Source organism: Acipenser ruthenus, chromosome 1, assembly GCF_902713425.1.
Source record: "Acipenser ruthenus chromosome 1, fAciRut3.2 maternal haplotype, whole genome shotgun sequence".
Classification (NCBI taxonomy): domain Eukaryota; kingdom Metazoa; phylum Chordata; class Actinopteri; order Acipenseriformes; family Acipenseridae; genus Acipenser; species Acipenser ruthenus.
The window spans coordinates 84,040,834-84,053,448 of NC_081189.1; the positions used below are offsets into that span (position 1 = coordinate 84,040,834).

Genomic DNA, 12,615 nt, shown 5'->3' on the forward strand with positions numbered 1-12,615 from the left:
GCCATCTTCTATCACACAGAGCATTCCAGTTATGTGCTGCTTCTCATTCTCAAAGTGCAACTGTACTAATCCCAGGGCATAAATGATAGAGCAATAAAAGGAAATGAATGTATTTAGCCTAGTAGAAGAAGAATTAGGAGGGACTTGATTGAAGTCTTTACACTCTTAAAAGGAGTTGACCGAGTTAACTATTGCCGTTATTTTTGAGAGATGATAAATAGGTGTTCTTGTTCCATCCACAAGTATAGAACATGTTAACTAAGAAATATGGTAAAATGTTACTTTGTGCTCTTGGACAGATTATTGTAATGATTTGTTTATAGTCCTTTCAGGTTTTAAATGAAATAGGCTACTGCTTATTCAGAGTGCTGCTGCCAGAATAACAATTCCAAAAACTGGCTGGAACAAGGGCTTGTAGATGTTATACCCCATGACTGTCAAATTCAGTCCAAATTGATATCAGGAAAGCAAGCACAACTAGATGTTTTAAGTCTTGACTGAATACGTATTTGAGTGTGCTTTTTACAGTTGGATCTGATAACCAAAAGCTCATTAGTGATCTTTTTTTTTTTTTTTTTATTGTGAAGCACTCTGGCATGACAACGTGAAAAGTCCAATAAAAGAGTATTTTGTATTGTATTGATATTAAATACTAAGAAAGGTGATAGCTATCTTAATATTGGTGGAAAAGTAATTTTTTTAAAGTTATTGAACAAAGAAGCTTTAGCAAAGGATCTTTACCAAACCAATGTTCTTCTGCAGGTGACATTTTCAACGGGGATAAAGAGAACAGTTCAATTTCCATTGCCATCCCATTCTTGACCTCTATTGGAGTTAGTTGTGATGGTGATTTTGTGATGCTGACATCAATCCGCTGGGACCTGAAATGAAATCAATAAAACTAATTTAGTATCTTGACCCAAAAAATCTACCAGCTTGAAATTTTTGATTGTTGCTTACCAAAGCTGAACAGAAATTGGTGGGAGAATTGGTGGAATATGGGTGTACAACTTTCCAGTGACTCACCCAACCTCATTTTGTGTACCAAAAATGTTATTATGTGTAGGACTATTATTCATATATACACAAAAGAAATGTATTACCCTTATGTTTGTATAGTAATGTCTACATTACCATTCTGCAGTGTGGAATTATAAATTCAAATTGTGTTCTATTGTGCATGTACAATTGTTTCAATCCCTACTTTCCAGTGTATGGATGGCCAAGAAAAATGAATTATCTAAATCTAATATGGATCATTTTAATATAAAAATAAAGTGATTGCAATCTAATAATAATTAGCATTTTTTTAATAATGCATTTGCCTATGTTTTAATTACTATATATGAAAACATATTAGCATGCTTATACTGTACTTAATGTATTATGCATTGTTTTTTTACTGTATCTTGTAAAGCGCTTTGTGATGGTGGTCCACTATGAAAGGCGCTATATAAAATAAAGATTGATTTAAAATTCACAGAAATAAAAAAATATCAAAGATGGCAACTGCAGAGCTGTTAGGTGAACAGATGCTGCAAAAATAATGGGCAGATAATGGCCCTATTTCACTATAGTTTGGTTTTCTTTCATTTTGCATGTAATTAGTATTCATCCCTTGCAGGTAGACATTTTTATACTACTGTAATACAAATGTATTTGAACTACGAGAACACTCTCCTAAGAAGTATTTCCCATCCTGCTGGTTCTTCCAGCTTCTTTTAAATAAGAACGATATTAGCTTTTATGTAGGGTTTGTGTGCTTGTTTTGCTTCCAAGATCTGTTTAACCATCTCATTCACATTATACAGCATTCAGTAGTATGACACTTTGCTATTTCAATGCAAATTGTTTCCTCCTTTACTCCGCTTCCTGCAAGGGTCTCTAAAGGTGGGGATTATCGGGTGTTTAGGATTTTCTCTAGATCTGCCAGTAAGATGCAGCTTTGTCTTTCTCTTGTAAAGTAGTCTCTCTGTAATTGCATAGGTCTCTTTTATAGATTTGGTTCACTGCTGGTGTTGTAAAATATCTCCACAGGTAAGATGCATGATGAACAGTTTGCTCTTTTTTCCCACTTGAGTTGCCCCTGTATTTTCTAATGCTGCTAGAGTACATAATAGTATTATTAGACTAGGGAAATCAATTGAATATATGTATAAACTTCAGACACAGGAGGATGAAAAAATGATAGACACAACAATATTAGCCCATTTGTATGAAACATTACCTTTTTCCCACACTGATCAATATATTCCGGTTCTACTGGTACAACTGGAAATAGAGCTGTCCTCTGAGTTTTTTTTTTTTTTTTTTTGTAGGGATGGTTTACAGTATGATGTAATTTAGTTTTAGTCAGTAACTTTTTCTTTTTTTTCCTTAAGGTTTGGATTCATTCTTCATAAAGATGAACCTGCCCTTCATAAAATTGACCTTGAGACCACATCCTATGTGAAGAAGATTAGCCTGAAAGACTATGACTGTGTACCAAAGTCCCTGGCATACACCCACTTGGGGGGATACTATTTTATCAACTGCAGGCCCGACTCAACCAATGCTATGAAACCTCAGCTCATAGTTGACAGCGTTACTGACTCTGTGATTGGCTACAACAGTGATGTTACTGGCACCCCCTATATGTCTCCTGATGGACACTTCCTTGTCAGCATTGATGACGAGAAGGGTCTCATGAGGGTCCAGTCCATTACAATTCGAGGGGAGATCCAGGAAGCATTTGACATCCACACTAATTTGCACATCTCAGATGTCGCTTTCCAGCCTTCCTTCATTGAGGCCCATCAGTACAATGTGTTTGCCAGTTCAGGGTTACAGACGGATGTGCTGTATGTGGAGTTAGCCTCTGGTAAAGTAAAGATGGTGAAGAGCCTGAAGGAGCCCATGAAAGGGGTGGAGTGGCCCTGGAATAGTAAAAACCGCATGATCATGGACAGTGGTCTATTTGGTCAGTACTTGATGACACCTTCAAGGGAATCTTTGTTCATCCTGGATGGTCGGCTAAATAAGTTAAACTGTGAGATCACTGATGTCTTTAAGGGAAACACAGTTATGTGGGTTGGGGAAGCATAGAAAATTCCTGTAGTTTGTGATTAACAGTACACAGTTTTCCATTTTAACAGCCCGTAATATATATATATATATATATATATATATATATATAATGAACTACATATACAATCTGTTTTGCTGTACTAAAATTGGATTTGGAGCCCACATTAAAAAAAAAAAAAAGTAATTCGGAAGACAAAATTAGGCGCCTATTATTTTCAAGTAGAGGGCTCTAAAAAATGTGAGAGCGAGCAATTCTGTAGCAACTCAAAGATGAACTGCCTGAAAATACAAAGAGAAATAATTTATCTATAGCTGCAGGGAGTGTTGAACTGCCATAATACAATCAATTTGTGGCTTGTATATCCAATTGATTTTTCTTTTGGTTAGATATGGGGGTTAGTTGTACGGTCCTTTACTGATGAGAGAATTTAAACATCAAAGTCCTGTCCTGTCCACTGTTTGATCTTGTTGTTGTGCCTTCAAGGAATACACTTACAAGAGGTGGAACAAAATAATATAATTATTCCCATTGTGGCTACAGATTGCTTGTCACAAGGTGAGAAATGTTTCAGAGCTTCACTGTATACTATCCATCATGCTGAAAGAGGGTCTAAATTGTTTAAGATACAAGATTGAAGGAAAAATCCTTTCATAAATTAATGACATACCTACTGAGTCAAGTATTTCAGAGCTGTAACTAGGCATTTTAGCGCCCGGGGCAGGCAATCATATTTGCGCCCCCCCACCACCAACCTCCCCCCGCCCCCCGTTTTTTTTTCTTATGGGTGTCAAAAGTCGGGATGGTGTATTTGCTCACGTTTCATAGTTTTGATTAACTTATGGTTATTTCAGAATCTCTCCTTTAACATGTCTGAAAGAAACAATACATTGCTTAAAACGGAAAGGAGCTAACTGCAAGGTTAGATATCCTGCCTCTACGATTATACTCAATCCACGCCTTTTCAGTACCAACCAATGATAATGAGTTTATTTTACGTATTGGTAATTTTTTGTTGGTCAGGGCTGAAGGCAGAGATCAAGCTATGTGCTTATAATAAGGACGATTAAATTATTTTCTTTTTTCTGATCAAATTAAAATTTGATCAGTAAGTGCACACATTTGTGGAATTTTAGCAGTGTTACTGTAAACAATAAAAACTACTGTATCATTATTTTAGCAGCCACAATAACCCTTACAAAATCCTTTAATATCTCCATATCTTGCTATATATAACTTAATTAACTTCATGTGTGGCGTTTTCTCATAATCATTAATTGGTACTGTAAAAAAAAAAGCATGGATTGAAAATAATCATAACAGAAACGCGGATGCATTGACTTAATAGCTTGAAGCATATTCAGAAAGACATAAACTCGCATTTCCATCTATAAACTTAGCAAAAAGAAAATTCTTCCATTTCCTTAAAGAACCTATGCCAAGACTGGGATCACTTTTAACATCTTGTAGTTCAAGATAGGGAATTTTAAGGGGCATTTATCTATTTACATTTTCTTATAAATTAATTACTTGTTGTCTATCGTAATGTTTTGGTTTACCTTTATTACGTAGGTGCTTAATATGTGTTATGAAACGTGCCTTTACATTTCATTACGTTTATAGCAGTGCTGGTCCTGAAGGCTGCAGGAGCGAGTAAATAAATAAGCAATGCAGAGGAAGCAAATAACAGACTGGCGACACTATGGTGTTGGTTTGTGTAGAACCAGGTTTGTGGTGGTTAAGACCGTTTCTAAGGAAGTGACGCATTCCCTTTTCTCGTGCAGAGGCGCATGCGATCTTCAGTCTATGCTAGGCGGGCGCTGACAAGTGAAAACATGAGAACTGCAGAACAAAATTATTACTCGAGTGGCAATGCATTTAAATAATTTTTCACTTTGCGCCCTGGGCAGTTGCCCCGCTCGGTGACCCCTAGTTATGGCTCTGACATATTTATTTGGGGAGGTAACAATTAATGATTGAATTAGCTATGTTTTGGTATTGCTATTGTAAAACCACTAGATAATACCAAAAAATGAGATGCAAATAGATATGCTATGAGCATTTGGATTGAAGCTGTACTTTTGGATTATATTATATGTATTAAACAGATTCTAAAGACTGTCATTCTTTTGGTGAATAGCAACATTCCATTGAAACAGTTATTTTAACAAAAAAAACTAAAAAGGTTTTTAGTTTTAAAATTTGATTAGATTTTTGTTGTTACATTAGAACTTTGAATCAATATTTGGCCACTCAGGACTAGTACTGACTGCATTTGATATATTATTTGAATATACACGGTAGACGTCATCAAGCATTGTATTGGGTATTTTCTATAGACATTTAATGTTAAGGTTTGAGGTAGAATAATAGCAGCACTACGTTATAATGTATGATGTATGGTTACATTTTAGAGAAACATCTAGCTTTGTGAAAGACTGCAGTTTAAAAGAGCTCTGTTATTTTGAAGATGTGTAAAACTTAGAAACCTGTTGTCAGAAAACATTGCAAAACAAGTTTTTCAACTTCTTTTCTTTAAATACCTTCAACTCTTACCTTTGTGACTTGATTGGAAACGTTACAAGCACATTACAATACAGTATGTGCTTCGTAGAGTAAGTCTCCCCTGAATGGGTGTAGTCTATGCATTTTCATTCTTAAAGCCCGTCTAGATTAGGGCATTTAAGAATGAACCTTTTCAAATTTAACCATGTTGCGTAGAATGTGTAGGGCTTTAAATTTAAACAACACCTAAGTGTAAGCCTGCTAAATGGTTGCCTATTTAAAAATATATATATATTTTGTATATTTATTTTAAAGTAACCTATTAAGGCTATTAAATTGTAAAGGCAATCGTTAAACAAATCTATCTTTTTATAATATTTCCTTTGACATAGTATAGGTTTCCTCATAACCTCACAGCTTTTTACTAACATGTTATGTGACCTATAATTTTCTAGTTATGTCATTTAATAGCAGCGGCATAAGCTGTGTGATAGACCACTTGTTAGTGCAGAAATGTGCTTGAGAGTTCAGTTATACTGAAAAAAATCTTCATAATTTCTAGAAACTGAATTAAATCACTTTTTTAAGAAAAATAAAGCAGTGACATTTCTCCATGAGTGATCCAGTAAAATGTGATGTCTCTAATAAATCATTAAGCTTGTCACGTACATTCTAGCTTTGTATGTTAATCCATGTGGGTGTTCTGTATGTAGAAATTGCTTGCCACTGACAGAAGAATAAAGCCCATGCCATTTAAAGCTCCTTTGTCATATTGTTTTGATTATTGAACAGTAAGATAAACAAAACAAAATCATCTTTCCTGCCTGAATCTGAAAGTGCTGCAACTCCTAAGCGCCTTTCACAATGGCACTCCTGCCTTGGTCTGAACCCGTGCTCTGGCTACCCAGGTCACAATCCTGCGTAGTGTGAAACCACGTACCTGGGTCGTACCCAGATTAACCCGGGTCCCAGCAACCCACCTCAGGATGTGTGTCAACACGCTTTGACCTGGGTTCAGCGAGACAAAATGCATGATGGCAGATGAAATAACAAACAGCCACGCCTGCGTGAAGGTTTTACTTCCGCAAGGAACAATTTTGTTTATTTTGTTTAGCCATATTTTTGTTGCTTGAGACACACCATGAGCCAGATTGCAGCAGGGATGCAGAAACATTTGCTCTAATCAACATTTAATCAGCAATCGACAGTTCAATCTAGAGAAGCTTGGATGGAACGTCAGTAACAAGCTGCTTCCGGGGCATCGATACGCACATTGTTTACTTGCATCTGTCACCCAGGTAAACCCTGCTTTATCAAAAGCAGTGTGAAATTGCGTAGCCAACCAGCATGACACAGGGTCCTGACCCGGGTACAGGGCTGACCTTAGAGCTTCTGGTGCCCCAAGCGTGAGTAGATTATAGTGCCCCACCTTTTACTTAAAACTATTTTTTTTTTCTTTCATAAGATGTTTTAAGAAATTGTTTTAATAAGATGTAAATGCAGTAGTATTAGCTATTTATAAAAACAAAAATTATATAGATTATTTATTTCTTAGCAGATGCCCTATCCAGGGCGACTTAGTCATGAACAAAAAATACATTTCAAGAAGCACACTACAAGTGTTAATACAATTAAGAGTAAGATAAAATACAATGACTTCAGTTCTAGTAAGTACAAGTATATTACAAAATACGAATCAATATCGGAGCAGATAAGTGTCAGTGATAGTTACATCAGGATACCATTAAATGCTAAATACTACAGATTGAATAACACTTGTGGCAAATCACAGTACTCTAAAGTACAGGATTAAATGCAGTAAAATAGGGAGCAGATAAGTGCAAGTAAAGCGTATTAAGGAAGAGTGATAAAGTTTCCAGAGGGAAAAGAGGAGTTCTACAGGTGTTGTCTGAAGAGGTGAGTATTGAGGAGGAAGCGCCGGAAGGTGGTCAGGGACTGGGCAGTCCTGACATCTGTAGGAAGGTCATTCCACCACTGCGGGGCGAGGGTGAAGAAGGAGCAGGCTCTGGAGGCAGGGGAGCGTAGAGGAGGTACAGCCAGTCTTCTAGTGCAGGAGGAGCGGAGAGGTCGAGTGGGGGTGTAGGGAGAGATGAGGGTCTGGAGGTAGCTGGGTGCAGTCTGGTCAAGGCATCTGTAGGCAAGTACAAGAGTCTTGAACTGGATGCGAGCGGTGATCGGGAGCCAGTGGAGTGAGCGGAGCAGGGGAGTTGCGTGGGAGAAGCGAGGCAGAGAGAACACCAGGCGAGCAGCAGAGTTCTGGATGAGCTGGAGCGGACGGGTGGCGGACGCAGGCAGGCCAGCCAGGTGGGATTTGCAGTAGTCTAGGTGGGAGAGTACCAGGGCCTGGACCAGGAGCTTGGTGGCGTAGTTGGTGAGGAAGGGTCGGATTCTTCGTATGTTGCTCAGGAAGAATTGACAAGTGCGTGCCAGAGTGGAGATGTGCTGGGAATACGAGAGGCAGGGGTCCAGAGTGACTCCGAGGTTCTTAGCTGAGGAGGAGGGAGCGAGTGTGGTAATAGGAGCTTTTTAAGAGTTGCTATTTAAATGCTTTAGTAAATACAGCAGTGAACATATTTATCTACAACACACAGAAATGCCGTAAAAAAAACCCTGGTACAACCAATAATAAATAATAATGTGAATACCCTGTATGCAGTACAAAGTGCAAATCTTATTGTCAACCTATAGGCCCCCTATAAGAGGAACATTACACCGTGTAACAACTATATATATTTTTTTGGCTCCTGGGTAGTAAGTGTTATTTCCTAATTGCTTATGCCTCAAAAGTATAGAAAATGGCTATTATTCCCCACAAACTTTGCTTTTGTGACCAGGACAGTGATATTTTAAAATTTACCTATTTTCCAGAACATTCCAGATAAATTCAGTGCTGAGTAAACTTGGAGTAACTTCTAGAACTTTCTAGAACTTTCCAGTAATATAAATAGTAGTATAAATACAGGGGCCTTAAGCCCACCAGTTCAGTTTAGTTCCAGCTGCCTAAGTGGATACATATCTGCATTTTTCTAAGATGGCATCAAGGTCATAGGAGACTTCAAAATGGTGGCATTCCTGATGGGTCTCCAAGGCGGTTTTACCAAGTTTCCCTGCTATCTTTGCCTTTGGGACAGCAGGGACACCAAGGCGCACTACCACAGGCGGGACTGGCCACAGCGGACCGAGTTCTCTGTGGGGAGGAACAACGTCAAGTGGGAGCCACTGGTGGACCCCCGGAAGGTGCTGATGCCACCACTGCACATCTAATTGGGCCTTATGAAACAATTTGTCAGAGCTCTAGATAAGGAGTCGGCAGCCTTCAAATACCTTCAAGACTTCTTCCCTAAGCTGTCTGAGGCAAAGGTCAAAGCCGGTGTGTTCGTCGGACCACAGATAAAGAAGATCCTGGAGTGCAATGAATTCCCCAAGAAGCTCACTAGTAAGGAGAAAGCGGCTTGGAACAGCTTTGTCGCAGTGGTTCAGGGCTTCCTGGGCAATCACAAGGCCGAAAACTATGTGGAGCTGGTTGAGACTCTGGTGAAGAACTACGGCACAATGGGCTATATTCCACCAGGATATACTGGACTTTGAACGCCGCTACCAAGGACAGTATAACGAGAACATGATGGGAGACTACATTTGGGGGCCGATTTGTGAAAGTGATTTACAGTATAATCGTAAATCTCGAAAAACTACTCACTTCTAAATCTTTTGCAGTCATTTTTGTATTACTTTCGTATAAATACATGTTAATTTGGATTCATATGTTGTTTTTTTCTGACAAATTTGCCCGTTTTCTCATTGGAAATAGGTAAATTTCAAAATATCACTGTCCTGGTCACAAAAGCAAAGTTTGTGGGGAATAATAGCCATTTTCTATACTATTGAGGCATACGCAATTAGGAAATAACACTTACTACCCAGGAACAAAAATTGTGTTACATAGTGTTATTATTAAATATGCTCCCAAACCAAACATATATAAAATTTGCATCATTCATTGTAATTTCCTCTTTCCAGCGAAACATTTGCTAATCTTAATTAAGGTTTTTACAATTAATGTTAGATTTGTGGCTATAAATCTTTAACTATGTTACAGATACAATGTGTGCACACACACATATATATATATATACACACACTACCGGTCAAAAGTTTTAGAACACCTCAATTTTTCCAGTTTTTATTGAAATTTACGCAGTTTAACCCTTTGCGGTCCATTGTTGGACTGGGTCCGACATTGCAATTATTCCTCACAGGTCCTTTGTCGGACTGGGTCCGACATCATTATAGCAACGCAATAAACGGGTGTCTAGTCATTTTTTCTCCGGAAAAAGCCGAGAAACCCATTCAATTGCCGAGTGGGAGCAACAGGAGCCTGAGGCAAGTTGAAAAATAAATAAATAAATAAAAAAGGCGTATCTCATGAATAGTCATAACAGGTATCAGATAACGGGGGCGGTCATAAGTAAACAAGTTGGCTGACTGAATCAGCGCACAGAAAACACAGACATTTGCAGAGTTTTTTGAGATGTTATAGTAATAAAATAATGACAATGGAAATCAAATATTGTTCGGAAAGATCTTCCCAACATTGTTGCAGAAGTTCCCACACTTGTAGGTTGCTTTGCTTTCACCCTTCTGTCCAGTTCATCCCAAACCAGCTCGATGGGGTTTAAGTCTGGAGACTGTGCTGGCCATGCCATGATTTGAAGCCTACCGTCTTGTTCTTTTCTTCTAAGGTAGTTCTGACATAACCTGGGGGTATGTTTTGGGTCATTATCTTGCTGTAGGATGAACCCCTGACCAACTAGGTGTATACCAGAGGGTATTGCATGGAGCTGCAAAATGCTGTGGTAGCAGTTTTGGTTCAGGGTGCCACTCACTCTGTGCAAGTCGCCGACTCTGGATCTAGCAAAAGAGCCCCAGACCATCACGCTTCCTCCTCCATGTTTGACAGTTGGTGTCACACACCGAGGAACCATCCTTTTGCCTACTCGATGGCGTACAAAAACCCTGCGTGATGAACCAAAGATTTCAAATTTTGATTCATCGGTCCATAAGACCTTCTTCCAGTCTTCAGTAGTCCACTGGTGGTGGTTCATGGCCCAGGCAAGCCTCTTTATCTTATTTTGCCATCTTAGCAATGGCTTTCTTACTGCCACTCGATCTGTCAAACCTGCAGCTCGAAGTCTTCTCTTCACAGTTGAAACTGAGACTTGCTTACTTCGACCAGTGTTAAGCTGTGCTTGAAGCTGTTGTCCTGTGAGCCGCCTATCACGCAAGCTGTTGACTCTCAGAAACTTGTCTTCTGATTCTGTTGTGGCTTTGGGTCTGCCAGACCTCTTCCTATCAGAGTTTCCTCCAGTTTCCAAGTGCCTTTTGATGGTGTAGGAAACTGTACTCACTGACACCTTGGCTTTCTTTGCAATTTCTCTAAAGGAAAGACCTACACTTTTAAGGGTTAGAATGGTCTGTCTGTCTGTCTTCCTTTGTTAATTGCCTTTTTCTCGCCATTATGAGAGCAATATACTACTTCCTGCAGTACAATACTGTCCAAATAATGCTTAAGAGGGTGTAGTAACACAGTCTGTTCCAACACTGCTTTTATACGGACAGGGGGTTTGTAAGTAATCAACAAAAGTTGGGACACCTGTAGGAATTGTTAGCATCAAATTTCAAGGCTTAATTTACTTCCATTGCTGCAGAACAGCTGTAAGTTGTTAACCCATTACTTGTTCCCTAAAAAAGGCCTTTTTGTATAACTCTGAAATGTACATTATTTTTTCAGTTTTTGGTAATCTAAACTTTTTTTTTTAACCTCTGGCAGTTTACCGCTTACCTTTGTACCATTTCAGGTTATACACTGGACTTGAACTGCTTAAATTTCAATAAAAACTGGAAAAATGGGGGTGTTCTAAAACTTTTGACCGGTAGTGTATTTCAATTCTGTTAATTTCATACACAGAATGATACTATGACCCACTCTGACGCTACACAATTTAAGTCCAAAATTACATATTAGTAGTGCATTAGTCTGTGTGATGTTCTGATGCCTGATAAATTGCTGTTTGTTTCCGTTTTCACAAGAGAATTATCACATTTTAACGTAATAATTATCTAGTGAAAACGGAAATCATGTTTTTGCTCTTTTTGCTCTACATGGCAGTTATATGCTTCCGTAATTGAGGGTCCAATATATAAATGTAATTTTTTACCTTTACTTGGGGGACCAGTATGTACAGTGCCTTGCGAAAGTATTCGGCCCCCTTGAACTTTGCGACCTTTTGCCACATTTCAGGCTTCAAACATAAAGATATGAAACTGTAATTTTTTGTGAAGAATCAACAACAAGTGGGACACAATCATGAAGTGGAACGAAATTTATTGGATATTTCAAACTTTTTTAACAAATAAAAAACTGAAAAATTGGGCGTGCAAAATTATTCAGCCCCTTTACTTTCAGTGCAGCAAACTCTCTCCAGAAGTTCAGTGAGGATCTCTGAATGATCCAATGTTGACCTAAATGACTAATGATGATAAATAGAATCCACCTGTGTGTAATCAAGTCTCCGTATAAATGCACCTGCACTGTGATAGTCTCAGAGGTCCGTTTAAAGCGCAGAGAGCATCATGAAGAACAAGGAACACACCAGGCAGGTCCGAGATACTGTTGTGGAGAAGTTTAAAGCCGGATTTGGATACAAAAAGATTTCCCAAGCTTTAAACATCCCAAGGAGCACTGTGCAAGCGATAATATTGAAATGGAAGGAGTATCAGACCACTGCAAATCTACCAAGACCTGGCCGTCCCTCTAAACTTTCAGCTCATACAAGGAGAAGACTGATCAGAGATGCAGCCAAGAGGCCCATGATCACTCTGGATGAACTGCAGAGATCTAAAGCTGAGGTGGGAGACTCTGTCCATAGGACAACAATCAGTCGTATACTGCACAAATCTGGCCTTTATGGAAGAGTGGCAAGAAGAAAGCCATTTCTTAAAGATATCCATAAAAAGTGTTGTTTACA

At 38.6% G+C, this 12,615-nt stretch overlaps 1 protein-coding gene across 2 annotated transcripts in view; it reads left to right on the forward strand.

The window, feature by feature from the left end:
• LOC117421526 (follistatin-related protein 5-like) overlaps positions 1–6,327 on the forward strand; it is a 239,073-nt gene extending 232,746 nt beyond the window's left edge. For both annotated transcript variants that reach the window (XM_034036037.3, XM_059031278.1), the window contains one exon: positions 2,382–6,327. In XM_034036037.3, coding sequence (XP_033891928.3) covers positions 2,382–3,084 — 703 coding nt within the window. In that variant the 3' untranslated portion in view covers positions 3,085–6,327. The remainder of the gene's footprint in view (positions 1–2,381) is intronic.
• The last annotated feature ends 6,288 nt before the right edge of the window (positions 6,328–12,615 follow it).